This window comes from Tamandua tetradactyla, chromosome 8, assembly GCF_023851605.1.
Source record: "Tamandua tetradactyla isolate mTamTet1 chromosome 8, mTamTet1.pri, whole genome shotgun sequence".
Lineage (NCBI taxonomy): Eukaryota > Metazoa > Chordata > Mammalia > Pilosa > Myrmecophagidae > Tamandua > Tamandua tetradactyla.
In genome coordinates this window covers 17,007,289-17,027,814 of record NC_135334.1, presented here as the reverse complement: position 1 = coordinate 17,027,814, position 20,526 = coordinate 17,007,289, and the positions used below count along the sequence as shown (strand labels likewise).

Genomic DNA, 20,526 nt, shown 5'->3' with positions numbered 1-20,526 from the left:
GATTTGCTATCAAAAGTGATCGGGGTGATAAATGCACAGCTATGTGATGATATTGTGAACCACTGATTGCACACTTTGGATGATTATGTGATGTTCTAGTTGGCAAGCTGCTGGAATGTGATGTGCCAGAAATGGAACAGCTTTTAAAAAGGGGAATTTATTAAGTTGCAAGTTTAAATGTTCTAAAGCTCTGAAAATGTCCAAATTAAAGCTAGGTTGTAGAAATGTCCAGTCTTAGGCATCCAAGGAAATATATCTTCATTCAAGGAGGCCAATGCCATTCAAAGTTTCTCTCTCAAATGGAAAGTACATGGTGAACATGGTGATGTGTGCTAGCTTTCTTTCCATGCTTCTTGTTTCATAAAACTCCCACAGGGGTATTTTTCTTCTTCATTTCCGAAGGTGTCTGGCTATGTGGGCTCTCATGACTCTGAAGCTTTTTCCAAAATGGCTCTTGCTTAAAGGGCTCCAGTAAACAACCCCACCTTGAATGGGTGAAGACGTATCTCCATGGAAACCATCTAATCAAAAGTTATATCCACAACTGGGTGGGTCACATCTCCATGGACACAATTAAAAAGCTCCCACCCAGCAATATTGAATGAGGATTAAAGAACTTGGCTTTACTGGGGTACACAACAGATTCAATCTAGCACATATGGTATGTGAATATATAATATACATCAATACAAAAAAAGTGATCAGGGGAGAGGAGTTTTAATGCTTTCCAAGATAAGTGGTTATGATACCATCTGTACATTATTTTTACCTTGAGAAGGTCTGTTGACCTTTAACTTCTGTCCTTGTCATGTAGATGGCTATGGGCAGTAACTTACTCTCAATATGGCTGGGGAGCCTAAACCCTTGGTCTCCACACCAGTCATATTGTATTAAGGTCCAACCTGACTCAGTTTGACCTCATTGTAACTAATAAGATCTTGGAAGATCCTATTTCCAAATAAGTTCATTCACAAAACCGGAGTTTAGGACTTGAACATGTCACTGGAGGAACATGAGTGAATCCATAACGGTTCCCTAGTTTGAATAACCCGAAATTTATTTAACCATTTTCCTATTGATGACCTATAAGTTGTTAATAACAGTTGCTATCACAACAATGCTATCTTCTTTGTACTCCGGGTCAAGTACCGAGAAAAGGAATTGTTGGATTATAGGGTGTTCGTATGTAATAGAAACTGCAAATTGTCCTCCAAAATCCCTGCACCCATTTATAATTAACAGAAGTATATGAGAATATTTTTCCCCACATCCATCCTATTATTTAATGTTACCAAAATTTTAAATTTGGCCAATCTGATGGATTAAAAGTGGTGAGTCATTGTTGTATTTGCCTTTCCCTGCTTAATAGTGACACTGAACATTCTTTTGTTTGTTTATTGGTGATTTGTAGTTTTTCTATGAATTTACCCATTTTTCTATTCGATTGTTTGTCTTTTCCTTATCGACTGTTGGATATTCTTCATGTATTCTAGATACAAATCCTTTGACACATATGTTGCAAATATTTTCTTCAAATTATTGCTTATATTTTAACTTTGCCTATAGTATTTAAGTTTTATATTGTATACACTCTTTTACTTTTTCTCTTATTTAAGAATATCTTTTCTGCACCAAGATTCTGAAGGCATCCTTCTGTGTTTTTCTTATTCTACTTTTTGGTTCTGCTTTTTATGTTTAGATTTTGAATTTTTTTTGTAAATAATATAAGTTGGGAATTCTAATTTAATATTATTTATGTAATTAATTTCCACTTTGAAAACATGGAATATGGAACACAGCTGGTATAATCCATGTTTAATATGTTTTGTCAGTCCAGTCATCTTGTTCACCAATTGTTTATTCTTTCATTCATCAATAATTTATTTGAATAGTGTCTACTATTTCCAGACACTGTGCTAATTATATGTAATGTGCTAGAGAACAAGAAGGTCATATTGTCTGTCTTCATGGAGCTAACTTTCATATGGGGTGCATGTGAATATGTGTGTGTATATGACACGAAAGAGGAATAAAATAAGAGTTTAAATAATTTACACAATATATTAATTATGACTGTGATACATTCTACAGGGAGAAGTACAGGGGTACAGGGTTCTATGAGAGTCTGCAACTACAAGTCCTAATCCTGGTGGTGGTAGAGAGGCTATTAGGGAAAACTTTCTTGAGTAACATTGGGATGGAAATTATGCCCCCCCCCCCCCCCCAAAAGACATGTTTGGATCCTAAATCCTGGTCCTGTGGGTGTGAACATCTTTGTAAACAGGACCTCTTTGAAGATGTTATCAGTTAAACTGTGTCCAAACTGAATGAGGGTGGATCTTAATCCAATACAGCTGAAGTTCCTGTAAAGCAAAGGAAAATTGGAAACAGAAGAGAAAGCCTCTGGTAGAAGCTAGAAGCGGGGAGCCACAGAACCCAGAACTGAAAAGAGAGGGCGTCACCATGTGAAGGGACTGCCAGGAAACCCCTAAGATTATGACTAGCCAGCACCAGAAGTCTACTGACCCTAGAGAAAGCAAGTCTTCTCACCTGTGAAACTGTGAAGCAATAAATTCCCATTGTTCAAGTCAACCCATTGTATGCCATTTGTCATCTACAGCCTGGGAAACAAAGACAAGTAGTACCATGTGATCTGAGTTTTGAAGGATGACTAGCAATTAACAGGCTAGGATTTGGAGTAGGAGGTGGAAGGTGGGATGAGTAAGAAATTATACTCCAGGTAATGGGAAATAGTGTCTGCAAGGACCCTGAGATGGGAAGGAACTTGGGATATTGGAGAAACCAAGAGTAGACTAGTGTGACTTGGGTCAGAGAACAACACAGATGATGTGAGGGTCACCTGTTACTGAGGACAGCAATCAGATCTGATAGCCCAAGGGACTTCTAGGCTGAATTAGGCATGATCTGATCAAGTCGGAGGGAACTAGTGCAGATGGAGGGAATTAGGTGGTTACTTTTTAAATGTTATTTCATGAAGAGCAGAGAACTAATTGTTAGGAAAATGGTTGGTTCTGAATTTAGGAGACAGAGAGGTTATTTTCTAAATATCAAAGAGGTGGCAGGAGTAATTAGTGGAGTGCGCTGTGCTGGAAGTGTATGTGGGAGTTCCTTTCTACTTGTTCAGCCCAAGCCTGGCTGAATACAGATATAGAAGGTGGATGGTTCTGGAAGAGCTATGGGTAAATGGCATTTTTATTACTGGAGTCATTTTAAACTCGCACAGAGAATTGGTAATTTATAGTGACCTGGTGATGAGTCACTATGTCAGGCACTAGAGACTTTGGCAAATATATAGTTATCTCCAAATTTGCCTGTATTGTACTTCAGATTGTCTTGTATTGGATTATTTTTAGTTTTATTTTTTAAACCTGGTTTTATTGAGATACAGTCACATACCATACAAACTATGTATTGGATTTAAAAATCGTATGTGTCAGTTAGTTGGGCAATTGTGAATATCACAGAGTGACAAAATCCTGATAAAGAGATCACTTTAGAGATACACCTTAAGGAAGACAGAAGGAAATCTTTAGTTTGAGGCCCATTGAGAAAAATCGTTCTGTAGTTGGATAAGCTTGTGAGCATCTTTATATACTGTCTTCCCCCTGGGGATTTAAAATGTTCATGAAGATTGTTAGAACTGATAAAGCAAGGCTGAATTTATTTGTTGTCAGGTAAGGGAGAGATGCATCCTTCAAATATGACTTCAGTGTATCTTTCTGAGTTAAAAAGGGAGAGGGCTAGATCTAGGATAAGAAGATGGAGTTTTGTCCAAATAAGGCAGAATTCTGAAGGCCATTATTTGATTGGTTAAGGAGAGGATCATAATCTCCTTTTAGAATGATGTTCTCCTTTTGTTCTGGCCCACATCAGTAAACATGGGCATAGTTCTTAGGTCCAAGATGGGTTGCATAGATGAGCTGTTGAGTTCAAGATCATTTGGCAGACGCTTTCTTATGCACAAGTTTAGGATCTGGAATTTCTGAGAAATTCTGTAGTGAAAGAAACTGCTTAACCTTATCTAACTCTCATTCTTGCAATTTAATACTGAACTATATTTTTAATAACATATCCTGTGGAACACATCATGGAACCATTACTTTACATAAACTTGTACATTTTCAGGACAAATTAACTCAAGAGCTCATTGTCAAGCCAGCATTTAGCTCACATATATCTATGAGCTCAACTTTGTCATTATAGTTATTAATTGTAGAAAAATAATTAATATCCAGGGGATTACGTGTTTACAATATTGTTTGGATGCGTCCTTGTGTGATTCCTGACTCTCTTGGAGAGAGGTAGGATATAGACATTTGGGCTCTAGAGATAGTAAACAGTAGGACACATGGTGAAATCTCAAACTCTGTCATGTTGTCTCTATGTCCAGGTATACTTTTACTCAATCAGTCTTCCAGCACCTCCAGGCATTGAAAGTAGATAACACTCTCCTTGGTGTCTTTGGCCTCCCATGCTGGTGAAAGAAGGCAGATCTAAGGCTTGGCTCTCTGGAAGTCTTGTAACTCCCATTATTCTTGATGCTCAGGTTTTAGAAACATCACTGTAACATTTGGATAGATTTCTTCAACTCTGGCATTTCCAATTCCTACAGCTAAATCTCTGGAAGACTGCAAAAAGATTTTTTTTTCCAGTAGAGTCAGCACCAAGCACATTGCTTGGTACAAGACAGTCTCAATAAATATGTACAATGCTTGAATAAATGGTATCTATTTTGAGTTTCATAACTTGAAGCCCTGTGTGATATTCTTACAATTGTTGTCCCATCTACTTGAAGTCCTGTGTGATATTCTTACAATTGTCCCATCTTTTTAAGATCTGTCTCTGTGTTTCATGTCACCTCTGTCTATCATCAAACATGAAGTCCTTAAGGTAATATGCTGAGCCTAGGAAAATGAATGTTTAAGGGACTCAAAGGTAGATTTAAAAAATGTTTCAAATAGTAATATAATCCAGATGTCCCAACTCCTCTAGATCTAGATCACCTGGAGTCACCTGCCCACATCCCGTGACTGTCTGAAGTTCTTCCTAAAATTTTGGCAGTTTCTGGGGTCATCTATGTGAGTGTCTCTGTGGACTGTCTCTAATCCAAACCACTTCATATACGCATATTCGTGTGACATTCACAGCCCATTCATACTTGCATTCGGTAATGTAGGAGACTTGACTGAAGGTCTGAGGGGGAGACAGATTAACACTGTAGAAATGTGATCTCAAATTGACCATTATGTATCCTTATTCTTAACATGTCCCTCAGGTGGCACAGCTCTGGGGAATGTCCACCGGCTTCTTCCCACAAACTTTTCTGCTTCATTCAATCTTTTTTGGCTCCTTTCTTCTCTCTTCTTTCTCTGCCATTTTCTTCTGAAGAATGTTAGATATTACCCTTATTTTCTTGTTGCAAGCAATTTAAACCATTATTTAATGACAGGACTCCTTATGATATTTGTGTCTTAGCACCCCTCTCTTTCCTTCAAATGATTTATTTCCCCCATGAACAGCCCCAAGAAAGTACTCTTCTTAAGATAAAGTCATGTACAGCAGTTGAGATAATAATACTTTCAGTTCATTACACTTTGTTTTGCATTTTTGATTTTTAATTAATTCCTGAAAGGAATGTGCAGTAATCCTTTTTTTTTTAAATTCAGTTTTAGTGGACTTTTAGTAATAGTCTTTCTTTATCCTGAGAGAGAGACATATATAATACCTATTATTACAAACAGTGACTCACCCCATCCGCATTTTATAAAAAGCTTTTTCAGCCAGGTGTCTTGCTTGAAAGCAAGATTAAAGAAGGAGACTTGTCATTTGCCTTGAGGGACTTTACATGCTAACCCTAAATGCAAGCCCTGAACTTCATATTAACCTTGGAGATGATTTTTTCCAGCAAGGAAGACATCATATTGGTTCTGAGATTTCTGCTGGTTTCCCTAGGCACATGGACTACCCAGACTGACACATAGAAAGCAGGATGCTTTATCAACTGCAAATTGGGACTTTTCATCAGTTGTTTCTAAGTTTTGATGTTATCAGGGATTGAGCACCTGTAGGCTTATCTAAAAGTTTGCATTATATAAACGTGGGAGTCCCCTTACTGAGATATTATCAAACAAAAATCTGGTTCATTTCAAATATTTCTTTAAAACTGTTAGAATTGATGGGAGACTTCAGGGGCATTTTACTATGAAGAAAACTGATATTAAGAAAATGAGACGTGGAACTCCTCATGCCTTTGCCAGGGAGATGAAGGGCAGAGGGCTGTCAAGAGCAAAGAGAGAGAGAGGATTCCTCACACTTCTGTTAAGTAGCTGGTGGTTGTCTCTGACCTTAGTGATTTCCACTTAACAGTTTACAGTTGAGGAAGTCTTGAGTTCTGCCTCATGCAACTAAGGGCATCCCAGGATTTCTTTGTGGGAGACTTAGGCCATTTCTCCTCCTCAAGGAGAACTCCCAGGTCATTTATATGTAACAAGTTTTTATAGGGGACCTCAACCACTATGGTTTGCTTTCACAGCTGTACCTTGCCTCAACAATGAATTAGAACTTCTGGGAAGTCTTAGAACTTCCTCTCTCCAATCCTGTCTTACATCTCACACCCATATCTACATTAGGTTCATTTTGCTGTGGTGCACCTTTCACTCTCAGTGACGATCCTTTGGACAGGCCATTGCTTTCCACAGGGCTCCTTTTACCTCCTTATTTCTAATGGTATAAATAAACGGATTAAGGAGTGGGGTAAGGACAGTGTTTAGCATAGACACCACCTTATTGATCTTAGAGGAGGAGTGTGCTGTGGGTCTCATGTACATGAACAGAACAGCTCCATAGAGCAGGGAGACAACTGTCAGGTGGGAAGCACAGGTAGAGAAAGCCTTCTGGCGGCCAGTGGCTGAGCGAGTACGGAGGATGGTGGACAGGATGTAGATATAAGAAATCACAGTAAAGAGGAGTGACCCTGGGATCACTAGGATGGTTGCCAGGAGACCCAGTAGCTCTAGCAAGCTGGTGTCTGCACAGGCGGCTTTCAAGATAGGGCCAACATCACAGTAGAAATGATTGATGACATTGTTGCCACAGAATGGCAGCTGGATGAGCAGCAGCATCTGACAAAAGACAATGGTGAAGCTTGCCACTCAGGAGCTGAGGGCTAGCTGCAGGCAGAGGTTGTTGGTCATGATGGTGGGGTAGTGAAGGGGCTTGCAGATGGCCAGGTAGCGATCCAAAGACATGACAGTGAGGATGAAGAACTCAGTTGTGCCCAGGAAGAAGTGTGAGAAGGCCTGGAGCAGGCAGCAGGGAATGCAGATGACTGTTCTTGCCACCACGAAGGTCTCGAGCAGTTTGGGGATGACGGTGGTGGTATACCAGATCTCTAGGAAGGACAAGTTGCAAAGGAAGAAGTACATTGGAATTTGTAGTCTGGGTTCAGCCCAGACAATGGCAAGAATGAGTCCATTGCCTACAAGCGTTAATATGTAGATGAGAAAGATCACTATAAAAAGAGGGAGTTGTAGTCCTTGGATATCAGGAAAGCCGAGGAGAATGAACTCTGTGATTGTAGAGCCATTTCCCATGTCTCTTGATATTCTAGAAAACAGGCAAGAAAGTAGCTCCTTAGAATTCTAAGAAGAGACTCAAATATGGTTCAGACATAAAAAAAGGAATCTGACTAATTTTTTAAAGTCCCTCAGAACACCCACACATACATATACACACACACACATCATCCTTCTTTACTGATGATTTCGCTTGCTTCTTAGCTAAACACACTTTCAATGGACTTTGAAAGTATTAAATACATTGGAAGAATGGAAAAGTATTTTTTTTCACCTTATACAGCTATGAGAATAATCATTTGAAATGTCAGTCATTAATCCATACAATTATTTAAAATGAACAGTGTATATAATATTATGTGTGCATAAATACAGCTTGTGAATTCATAAGATGTTAATCCTCACTCCTATATTATATTCTGAAAGAGAATCCTTGGCTTTCACATTATAGACATATTTAAATTATTTTAGTGCGGAGAGACAACTTAGATAATGGAACAGATGTTTTTATGAGTACTCACTTCCAAATTCAAATTCAAACTTATTTTCTTAAAGAAGAGTAAAAAATATCCAAAAATAAGAGGACAAAACTGGTCAGGAAGTAGGGAAATATCTTAAACTTAAATGCAAAATTCCAAGTGAAGCAGAATCGTCTTGGTATACAGTAAATATCTAATAAACTTTTATTGAATAAAGATCTTTAGATGCTAACCTAATAAAGTGAAGAAGATAGCAAATGCTAAGGATAAGCTGGAAATTCTGGAATGTACATTCCTACCAAAACCTTTTGTGACTCATCTTTTTATACCAAGTAAAGCATCCCTATTTGAATATGCAAATTCATAGGCTGAGAATTCTCTGTCCTACTAATATTTGCTAGAAAACATTAATATTGCTTCCTTTTTTACCAAGGCTATTCTTCCATATTATTCTCACTTGATATGAGTGGGATGAATTATTGTGAAATGAATTGCACAATTTTCAAAGTACATCGGCAATAGCATAGAAGAGGCAGCTTGCAGTTCATTCATATATAGTTTAATTCTTCCCTCATAAGAGAGAGCAAGTACTTCCTTTCCCTTCTACTTGCTAAACCAGAAAAGGTTAATCTTTGTCTCTAATGCCACAAGCTCCAGCACTTTTCCATGAAACTATAAGAGACAGAGAAATGCTTGAATTTGCATTAATATAACTGGCTGTAAGCCTAGTCCCTCAAGACAGGGTAGATATGGAATTAACTTCATTCTCCACACAGAGGAGATGGCAGTCTCTCTACTCCGGTAAAAAACTTCCAAGGGCTAAACACCCTACAATTTGGAGAATCAGACCTATTAATTCCACAAGCATTTGTTGAGAGCTTTCTATGTTCTGAATCCTGCTAAGTGCTTAAAGGTCTTATCATTTAGATAGGAAGAGAGAGCATATCCAATAATTACCACACAGCCCAGTGAGTGAAACTGTAGAGTTGTGAACAAATCATTTGGAAACACAGAAGGGATCCTTTACCAAGCCTGAGCATGGGTTAAAGGAAGTTTACCAGAGAAGGAGGTTCCCAAGCTGAGTCCTAGAGTTGCTGAATAGGAAATGTGAGTGGGGTGGGGGAAAGTAAACACATTCCAGACAAGGATCCAATGTCTCTGGAAATGGAGCTAGAGCAGAGGATCCAGCTTGAACTGATGCTGGGGCTCAGGCTTGTCTTGGCTTGTTGGATAACCTAAGAGGTGGGGCAGGCCTCTATGAATCCATTTACATGATGGATTCTTGCAGGGTTTGGAAGGGAAAATCCTGAGTCAAGGAATTTGCTAACATGGGGCAAATGTATGTCGATGTGAGTATATCTGTGCATCTGAGTGTGTGTGAGTGTGGACAGCATGGTATTGTCTAGTCTCCCAGACATACAGGTATGTAAGCATTATGGAGGCAAGGGCTTCTCGGGGTACCTCGATGACCTCCTTTGAGGTCCTGGTCACAGACAGCCCTGTTGTGCTCTTCAGGCAGCAAAATGGGGCACATCTTAGAAAGAACAGACATGTTCTCTCTGTGTCTGTAAGGCTTAATGTTGGCATCACGAGGACCCAAGAGTATCAGCAGTTGGGCCAGCAGAAACAGAGCCAACAAAAGCAGCGGGGCTGCGTGAGATCAGTGGTTTCCAACACAAGTAGCAGCTGTGCCCAAGAGAAGGGAGGCACAGCAAGAAAAGAGACAGGGATCAGGTGCTCGTTGCATAGATAGACGATTTGACTGGGCTGAGAGTACACCTGCAGATTTTGAAGGAGGTTAGAGATCTGGAGTCAGCAGTTAAAAGCAATATTCAGAGAAACACAGGAATGTAACCTTTGGAAACTGAGGTTATAGAAGTTAAAATCCTGGACAAAATGTGGCTATCTCTATGCTCATCAAATTTAATTGTATACTCTAGGCTCTTCCATTCCTCAAGAAAAGTCACAATGTATGGGGTAATTCAGTATTCTTCCTCATTTCCTCATATCCATCAGTCACTAAGTCCTGTTAATTTTATCTCCTTACTAACTCTCCACTCCATTCCCTTCTTTCTTATCTAAAGTTATTTGGGCTCATGCCATTGTCTTTCATCATGATAAAAGCCCCCCCCCCCAACTGAATTCCTTGACTCCTGACTTGCCACACTATTTTCTATCCATATTTCAGGTGGTTGTGAGGGGTGATCATTCTAAATCACAATTCTGACTACGTCACTCAGATTCTTGAGGTCATACCCAAAGTCCTTGGCATGACACTCAAGGCCATTGTTGACCTGGCCTTACCTACCTTTCCAGTCTCCTCTTATGCCATTTTTCCTTCTCTCCCCATTCTATATACCATACTTACTGAATTACTGTGGCTTAGAGGTTGGCTTCCTCTGGCCTGTTTTTGTAAATAAACTTTAAGTGGAACACAGCTATGCTCATTTGCTTACACAGTCTATGGTAACAATGGCAGAGTCAGATAGCTGTGACAGAAGCCACATATCCTGTAAAATCTAAAATATTCACTATCTGACTATTTACAGAAAAAACTCACTAACCCCTGCTTTAGTTCCTGAAAGTGCCATTCTCTCTCTCTTGCCTCCTAGCCATCACACATGCTGTTCCCTTTGTCTGGCATGCCTTTCTCTGCTCTTTACATCATTTGGAAAAGTTCAATTTGATTTTAGATTTCAGCTCAGGAGCCACCTCCATGGGATGCTTTCCCTGACTCCTCTTTCCAGTCTGGTGAAGGAGCTACTCTTACATGCTTTCATATCTGTGCCTATCTATATCTGCACAGTTTCAGATTTGTATTTCCTGTTTATTTGGTTGGCCTCATCCACAGACTCTAAAGCAATAGAGTCAGTTGCAAGGGTCTGGCACAAAATAAGCCCAGCACAGGGCTTGGCACAAAAACAGCCCTCATACGATGTTTTTTTTGGTTATCAGTTTGTATACACTGATGTAGGCATCTGTTTATATGTGCCACTATCTCTTATATTTCAAAGGCTGGAGCTACGTCATGACAGGGGACTGTTTACTAAATAATTTTTCTCCTGCTGCTGCTGCTTCCACCTTTTCTTTATGAGCGTTTTGCTGCATGCAAATCTTTCTGTCTCATTTTTCTCTCATCAGGGATCTGCTGTTTCTTGCTGTGCTATGTTTATTCTTTCAGCTTCTCCAGAATGCCCTGAATATAGCTAGCTTTCTTAGACCATTTAATGCTTGGTGATTTGGGGATTGAGTTGAGTCAGGTTTTTTTCCCTGAGCTATGATTGGTGCTATCAAGGATTCTGAAATTTTCTTAAACTTTTCAAGGTATCAGAATAAGTAAAAAAGAAGAAAATATTAATGCATTTATACTTTTGTTTTCTGTTCTGGATTTGGCTAAGGACAATATGTCCTGAGCCTTAGGATTTGTTTGTTTTGTTTTGATTTAAAATTGTTAATGGGTTCCAATTTCAATTTTTCAAAACTTTGGTCATGGAGTAACATACACTACAGGTTCCATAAAGGGAAACAGTGCATGGGGAATCCCTATTTGGGGGGTTGCACTGAGCTGGAATGCAAATAAAGAGAACCATTTGGAAAGTCATCCCAAGGATTGATGTTTCAAGGAATGAATAAAGACTTCTTTTGTTTAAGAAGGTCCAAGTCCAGATAATCGTTATTACTTTTCTGCAAGAGAATGAAATTAACTTATTGGAATTTACTTCAAGGCATCAAGACTAGCTGTATCTATTCATTCTAGAGAAAACCGAAACCTTATCCACAGTAGTACTTTTTCCCTCTCTGTGGTAAAGCAATACTCACAGCACTACTGATTTCCAGGGAAGCACTTCTGATCCTGAGGTGTATCCTTATCCACAGGTAGACTGAAAGAAAAGGCAAGAGACTGGATTTAAGTCAGTTTAATTGAAACAGAAAAACATCTTTTTTTCTTTCTGTACCAGGAAAATGAGTCTCTCTCTCTATTTAGAATTTAAGGCAAGCTCCATTTTGCACTACTAAATTCTATTTGTAAACTTTCAAGAAACTGCAAGAGTTCCACAGCATTTAGGAGAATTGTATCAAGAGTGATTAATACATCAGCTCACATTAGGTCGATTTCTTCTCTCAAAATAACGATTTGTTAGTGGGACATTTCCGTAGCTTCCTCTGGGACGTTGATCTCTATGGATGTGAGGCAGAGAATCCCAGGAGACAAGGCTCACTAAAAGTTTATTCACAATTCAAACCAAGGAATTTGCAGTTTTCTAAATTCTCATTGGTACCAATCATTCCCAAACTCCTGAGATAATTAGTCAAAGTCTGAGAATCCATTTTTTTTTGCATTTTGGCTCTTGCATCAATTTCTCCAAGAAAGAAGTTAGCTGTACCTTAATAATTAAGTGAGGCTTTCTAATGAACTGGATTGAGGGAAGGTTGGAGATTGGATCAATGATTTGAAAACTGGCCATACATGCAGGAATGCAAAAGGGAACAGAGTAGATTTGAATTTATTTTTCTTGTGAACTATCTAATGGTAATAAGTGAAAAGTCAGGGGCATAGAGTGTTGAGGGTCATAAAGAGTTGATGGATATAGCCAATATAACCAATTGTTGGAAGAAACTCTCTGCAAAACAGGATAATAAAATAGGCATTGTGATTTTTAGAAAATCAATTTTATTGAGGCATAACTCACATAGAATAAATGCTCTAATTCAAGTACTCATTTCAATGAACACCCATGTAACCATCACTCCAATTAAGATGTGGCATGACTTTTCTAACTGCTTCAAGGCTGAAAAGGGGCCTGTCATTAAGGGGCAGAGGGACGAAGCGATGAAATCAGTTGTTCTTGGAGAGTCCAGTATTTTTGGGTTTCAGAGCTTTCTTGGCATTTGAACAATCTGGAAGTCTTAAGTCTCTGAAAAACAAAGTTAATAAGTAAAACTTTATAGAGGCCAGGATATCTTTCAGGGTTTCCAGGAAACAGTTGGGGTTTGCCATATTATGGCAGTTTGCTTTATCTGGCTGAAACACGCATAAGAGTAACCTCCAGAATGCCCTCTCAACTTGATTTGAAATCTCTCTTAGCCATTAAAACTCTATTTCTTTTCCCCGTTTGGTCATTTAATCCACAATGCCAGGGCCAGGTTTATCCTTGGGATTTATGCCACACAATGCTAGGGCCATTTATGTCCCATGATGCCAGGGCCAGGCTTACACCCCTGGAAATTATGTCCCACATAGGGGGGAAGGCCAGAGTTTGACTCAGAGTGGGACCACATTTGAGTAACAGCAGAGATTTTCTGGAGATGACTCATAGGCACCAATCATAAGTAGGTTCAATTTGCTATTATAGAAATAAGTTTCATAAGGGCAAAGCCTCAAGATTGAAGCCTTGAGTTACTAAATTGGGAACCCCTCTTACTTAAGAAAATGTTAGGAATTTCCCAGGTAGGGAAGTTTAATAGTTCTATTTTTCCCAGTCCCTTAAGGGACTTTGCAAATACTTGCTCATTTTCTGCCCCAAATACTCTGAAATGCATCATGGTAAAGCATTAATTTGTACCAAATATTAAGATTTTATTTTTTTATTCTTGGTTTTATATCATGTAAAACTGAATTAAGTTAACTGACTAGACAGATTAAATTAGAGTGCTACAGAAAATTTAAATTTTGGACAAAATAAATATTTTTCTTTTTGTCTCACACAAAGGTCACTGTATTTTTACAGTAGGTTAAAGTCAAGTATTCTATGTCCTAAAACATTTTTTCAAGCTCATATTGTCTATTGTGGCTCCTAGTCATTTCAACAAATATTTTAGAATTAGCTTATCAATGTCTAATACAAAGCAACCTTATAGGATGTTGATTGGGGCTGCATTGAGTCAATTAAGGCAATGTTGCTATATTAAGTTCTTTATTAATTTATCACAATATTTCGGGGTGCAAGGGTAGTTCAGTGGTAGAATTCTCACCTGCCATGCAGGAGACCCAGGTTCAATTCCCAGCCCATGCCCTCCCCAACAAAAAACAAGCAAAATAAACAAACAAAAAACCAACCAATCAAACAAACAACAATTCAACAAATGGTGCTACAATAAGGAGATACTCATATGGAAAAAGAATGAAAGGTGACCCCCGCCATATAGCATCCAAAAAAAAAAAATTAGTTTCGCAGTTTTCAGTGTAGAATTTTGTTAAATTTATCCTTCAGCATTTGATGATTTTTGATGCTTTTGTAAATGGAATTTAAAAAAATTTAAGTTTCCAAGTTTTGTTGCTAGTACCTGGAATCAGCGTATGCTCATGGTTTAGAAGTACAGTATTGTCATAGGCCTTTTATTCTGCTGCTTTGCTAAATTTACTTATAGAATTTTCTACATCCACAATCGTGTCTGTGAATAAAGACCATTTATTTCTCCCTTTCAAATCTGTATGTCTGTTGTTTTTTTTCTTGCTCTGTGGTCCTGGCTAGGATTTTTGAACAATGTTGAGGAGACTTAGTGAGTGCTGACATTCTTCCCTTGTTTCAGATGTTAAGGAACAGTGATGCCTTTGCCCAATAAGAACAATGTCAGCAGAAGTTTTTTTGTAGATACTCGTAACAGGTTGAGCAGTTCCTACATTGTTGAGATATTTTTTATCACAAATAACTGTTGAATTTTGTCAAATGATTCCTCTGTGTTATTGAGATGAATATATAGTTTTCTCCTTTAATTGTTAATGTACCATATTATTATACTGATTTATCTTTAAATAGTCAACTGATATTGGAATTTTAGTATAACCCAAATGGCCATGAAATATTATTTCTTTTCTATATAAATAGATATAGTGTGCTACTATGCTATTAGGGCTTTTTCTTTTTGTCTATGTTCATGAGAGATATTAGTCATTAGCTTTCTTTTCTTATATTTTCTTTGGTTTTTGTACCAACATTACGCTGGTCTTATAAAATAAATTGGGAAGTATTCCTTTCCAGACCCTTCTCTTTTCTTACCTGAAGAAGTTTGTGGGAGAGTTGTATTATTCCTTCCTTTAATATTTGGAATGAATTAAGCAGTGAATTCATCTGGGTCTTAAGTGTCCTTTGTAGGAAGATTATTTTTACACTTTTAATTTTGAAATACTTTCAAATGTTTAGAACTGTTACTGTTACAGAAATAATATAAACCCCATATAGAGAATTCCAACATGTCCTACCCTACCCCAGATACCCAGATCCATGCATTTTTGACATTTTGCCACACTTACCATGATATTCTATCTATTTATCTGCCTATCTTTTATCAATCAATTTTATGAATGCTTGATGGTAGGTTGCATACATCATGCTCCTTGAACATTTAACACTGTCATGTACATTTCCTAAGAACAAGGGTATTCACTATATAACCACTGTAAGTGCAGTTATCCACTTCAAGAAATTTAACAGTGATATAAATCTTACACTCTATATTCCAATCTTTTCATATGTCCCAATAATGTCCCTTTGAGCCTGTTCTCCTCACTTGCTACATTCCATCCAGGATCATGTGTTACATTTAATTGTCTTGTCTCTTTAGTTGCTCTTTCTTTCTTTTTTAAATTGTGGAAACACATATACAATGTAAACTTTCCCCTTTCAACTACTCCCAAGCATACCATTGAATGCAATTAATCATATTCATAATGCTATGGGACCCTCACCACCTTCCATTATTAACGGAAATTAAAATTCCAGCAAATTTTTGTTGGAACCTGGACATTTTGATATTTCAGTGTGTTATTGCTTGAATTTTCTCCCAAACAGAAACCCTACATCCATTATGCATTAATTTCCCATTCCCCCTTTCCCATACCCTTGGGAACTCTGACTCTATGAGCTTGCATATTTTCTGATATTTTCTTTGCAGTTACCATGGAACTTAAAGTTAACATCCTAAATTTATACCAATCCAGTTTTCTTTGAGATACCAACTTAACTTTCAATAGTGCACACAAACTATATTCCTATGTCCCTCTGTCTTCCACCTCTACGTTGTTCTTGTCACAAATTACTTGCTGATACATTATGAGTCCAAAATCACTGACATCTTTACATTTTACTTATAGGTCTTTTAGGTCCCATAGGAAGTAAAAGTGGAATTACAAACCAAAAATATCATAGTACTGGCATTTATATTTACCCATATTGTAACCTTCACCAGAGATCCTTATTTCTTCATGTGGCTTTCATCTGTTGCCTATTGTCCTTTCCTTTCAACCTGAGGAATTCTCTTTAGCATCTCTTGTATGGCCTGTCTAGTGGTGATAAACTCACTCAACTTTTGTTTATTTTGGAATGTCTTCATCTCTCCTTCATTTCTAAAAGATAGTTTTGTTGGATAGAATTCTTGGTTGGCAATTTTTTACTTTCAGCACTTTAAATATGTCAACTCCCTGCCTTCTTGCCTCCATAGTTTCCAATGAGAAATTATCATTTAATCTTACTGAGGCTCTATTGTACATGGTGCATTGCTTCTCTATTGCAGCTTTCAGACTTATCTATTTATCTTTAGCATTAGACAGCTTGGTTATAATATGCCATGGTGTAGATCTATTTGGGTTTGCCCTGTTTGGAGTTCATTGAGCATCCTGGATGTGTACATATACGACTTTCTTTAAATTTGGAGTCTTCAGCCATTATTTCTTTGAATATTCCCTCTACTCCTTCTTTTTTCTTCTTCTGAAACTTCCACAATGTGGACATTGGTATGCTTGATGATGTACCATAAGTTTCAGGCTCTGTTCACCATGCTTCATTCTTTCTTCTTTTTGCTCCTCAGACTGAATGATTTCAATCGTCTTATCTCCAAGTTCTCTGGTTCTTTCTTTTGCCAGCTCCAAAATGCTGCTGCACCCCTCTAAGGAATTTTTAATTTCTGTTACTACTGTCTTTAGCTCTGTTTGGTTTGTTTTCATAATTTCCATCTCGCTACTGATATTCTCTTCATGTTCATCTATCATTTCCCTTATTTCCTTTAGTTCTTTGCAAATGCTTCCCTTTAGCTATTTAAGCATATTTAGGACCATTTTTAAAAGTCTTTTTCTGGTATGTCCCAGGTGTGGTCCTCTTCATTGATGGTTTCTAATGCTTTAATCTTCTCCTTTGCATGGGCCATAGCTTCCTGTTTCTTTGTATATTTTGTAATTTTTTATTGGAACCTGGACATTTTGATATTTCAGTGTGTTATTGCTTGAATTTAGATCTGAGCCATCTGTTCCTTAAGCCTGTATCTAGATAGTATAATGACAGAAATTTCCTAGATTGCTAGAGGTAACATAAGAAGAAGACGAAAAAAGAGGAGGAGGAGGAGAAAACCTCTTACTAGTCTTTGTAAATTAACCTGTGCCAGCACTCTCCTTCAGGGCTTAACCATATAATCAGTTTAGAGAATACCTCCAGAGCAAAGTGTAGGGGCCACTTGGGCCTTTCTTCTTATGTGTCTTGTCTTGGGCATGTGTGTATGCCCCTACGAATTCTCCCATTTATGTGGTTCCACATATCTCCTCTTCCCTAGGAAACAGTTTGTTCATGATTCTGAATACTGTACTGTATGTCTAATAGCCAACGATTCCTTGCCCCAGGTACCATGACCTAACTGTTCTCTCACAGAATTCTTTAGGAAAGTTCTGTAAAGCTGCTTTCTACATGCATGGTAAGTTCTGGCATGGTGAGTCCCTTAGGCCACCACCAGACAGATTGGGTGAGACATACACACTCCCAGTATGTGCACGAGGGTTACTCTGTTCCATTCAGAACCAGGACCAGGGGCCATACTGGGAGTGTGGGCCAACTCTGCACCAAGCCAGTGAAGTGAGGAGGGGCCAGCCAAGGCACTGGAGGCTTACTTCTTTTAAGTAGCCTTTTTCTTGATTTGGCATTCATCCCGTTACTGCATTCCATTCACTTTTGAGGAGTTTTGAGAAAAAGATGTTTCTGCCAGTTTTTGTTGGTTGTTTAAAGTTTTTGTGGCAGGATGGAGACCTGAATTCATCTTACTCCACCATTTTGTTGTATACCAGCTCATCATTTTCTTTTAAATGTTCTTTTGTGTCTTTACATTTAAAATTTGCTTCTAGTAGGCAACATATAGTTGGGTCTTGCATTTTACCAGTTTGGCAATCTCTGACTTTTAATTAATGCATTTATTCAACTTATATTTAATGCAATTATTTATGTGATTGGTTTTAAGTCTGCCATCTTGCTATCTATTTTCTATTTTCCCTCATCTGTTTCTTTGCTCTTTTATCTTCCCAGTGGAACAGATAACCCCAAAGCCTATAGTTTATTGCCCTGTTATACCTTAACCAGTTTTATATCTAACTCAGGAATCTTAACCTAACATATCTTTGATAAATTGTACATTTATATCTATATTCAATTTTTGAATGCTCTTTGAAGCAGTTTTTACATCTTACTGGTTTCCTCATTAATTTTTGTGTTAGTTAAATAAAAATTCTGACATGGTTCACTTTATACTTGCATGAAAGTCATGCTTTTACCTTTTTGAAAATTATACTTTAACTGGTGTCCACAGAGGAGTGCCAACCACATGTAGACTCTTCAGTGCACTTAACACAAGATGAAGTTCAGATGGGACTAGCCTGAAGAAAGACTTCAGGGTGGTTTTCACCTCACTTTCTTGAAGAAGCATCACCCTCCATCTTCCCCTAGCTCTAAAACAACAACAGAAGATGAAATCTTGAAACACACCTAACTTAAGGGGCAAGAGCGGAAGACAAAGGTAGGCCATTAAACAGTCTGGAAAGGGTCCGAATGGAGTCATTTCAGGGTCTGCCACAGAGTAAGTTTCATGAGAAACCAGGCAGAAAAGACCAGGGCATAAGCAGCTACAGCTGGACAGAAAGCAGCAATACAGAGCCTTGTTCCAAGTCAATGTGAATCATCTCTGATTTATATGTGGCACCTCCATCAATGAGGCTGGGCCAGAACTGGCCTGGTCCAATCTTTAGAGACTAATATTTTTTTTTCCTTTTTAAATATTAGCAAGCTTTCTGTAAATATGTTATTTTTCACAATAAAAAAAATTGTTAAACACATACACTAAAAGTAGATTTCCATCATTGCCAAGAGATCCAAATATACTAGAAAGTCAAACTTAATACTTGTGACAATATACGTAAATACATTAAATTACCTATTAAATGACAAAAGCTCTCATATTTGATATAAAAAGCAAAAATCAAACCATATATTGCCTCCAAGCTGCACATCCAAAACTAGGTGACTCAGGATGAGTAAAGATAAAACGATGGACAGCTAGCAGACCCGTCGTTGGGACAGAAGGGCGTTCCCCAAGGGCGTTCCCCAAGCCCCCCTCCTCCGCGGGTCAGCCGCAGGCAGCGGAAGTTCAGCCCCAGGCCCCAGCGGCAGCACCGAGAGCAAGTCAGTAGCAGCGCTGCAGCCGGGTGGAACATCTGCACGCACCTCTACGGCGGGGACCGTCAGAATGCGGCCTCTTCTGGGCAGTCGTCCCCGGGAAAACCTTCGTCAACACGACGCCAGCTGAGGTTGTGGACCTGGTTGGCAAAGGTCGATTGAGGTTTTTGTGGATGGGCTGACACCCGGGGCCAGAGATGATCTGTGATCCGAGGCTCACTGCTGCTGGACGAACTTACTATGGATCTTGTACCAAGACCACAGGTGGAGCTCCCGCCTTCTACCTCACTGTCACATGACTGTAAAGACGCTAGACCTGCTGATGGGCAAAGAAGGCATCACACCTTGATGTCAGACTTGTGGCCTCCAGAACTGTGAAAGTATTGACTTCTGTTGTTTTAAGCCAGCCAGTTTGCAGTACTTTGTCATTGCAGACCTAGGAAACCCTTTGTATCTCTGCTTCTAGTCACATGGTGATGTTCTCTCCTTTTCTCTTCCAGGTTGCTGGAACCATGCGGCTTCTATCTTCTCTTTGTGGCTTTCTCCCCTGTTGCTTTTTTGATCCTCTCATGTGAGTATTTTTAGTATTCCATTTTATCTTCTTTATATTTCTTTGAATTTTATTGATTGTGCTAATGTTTATCCTAGTCTTCCTGCATATAATATTATACAATTTTTTGTATAATGTTAGAATCTTGCGTGGAAATGCAATTTTTTCCCCTTATGATTTGTGCTGCAGGTGTCTTAAATTTATTTCTGTATTTGTTATGAACTCTGTGATACATTGCTATTAACTTCTTTTTTTTTTTTGGATGGGCAGGCACCAGGAATCCCAGGTCTATGGCATGGCAGGCAAGAACTCTGCCTGCTGAGCCACCGTGGCCCACCCTATTAATTTTCTTTTAAACTGAGAATCATATTTTAAGGAAATTTAGAGTTAAAAAAATGGTTTCATATTTGTCTTCCCATTTACCATTTCCAGTGGTCTTTACTTTTTTTGTGTGGTTTTGAGTTTCAATTTTTCTTCAG

General features: G+C 38.4%; 1 protein-coding gene across 1 annotated transcript; it reads right to left on the bottom strand.

The window, feature by feature from the left end:
* Positions 1-6,680: 6,680 nt before the first annotated feature.
* On the bottom strand, positions 6,681-7,654 carry OR6X1 (olfactory receptor family 6 subfamily X member 1). The gene is given in 1 exon segment (XM_077114691.1): positions 6,681-7,654. A coding segment is annotated over 1 exon segment (933 nt). The 5' UTR covers positions 7,614-7,654.
* Positions 7,655-20,526: the final 12,872 nt, after the last annotated feature.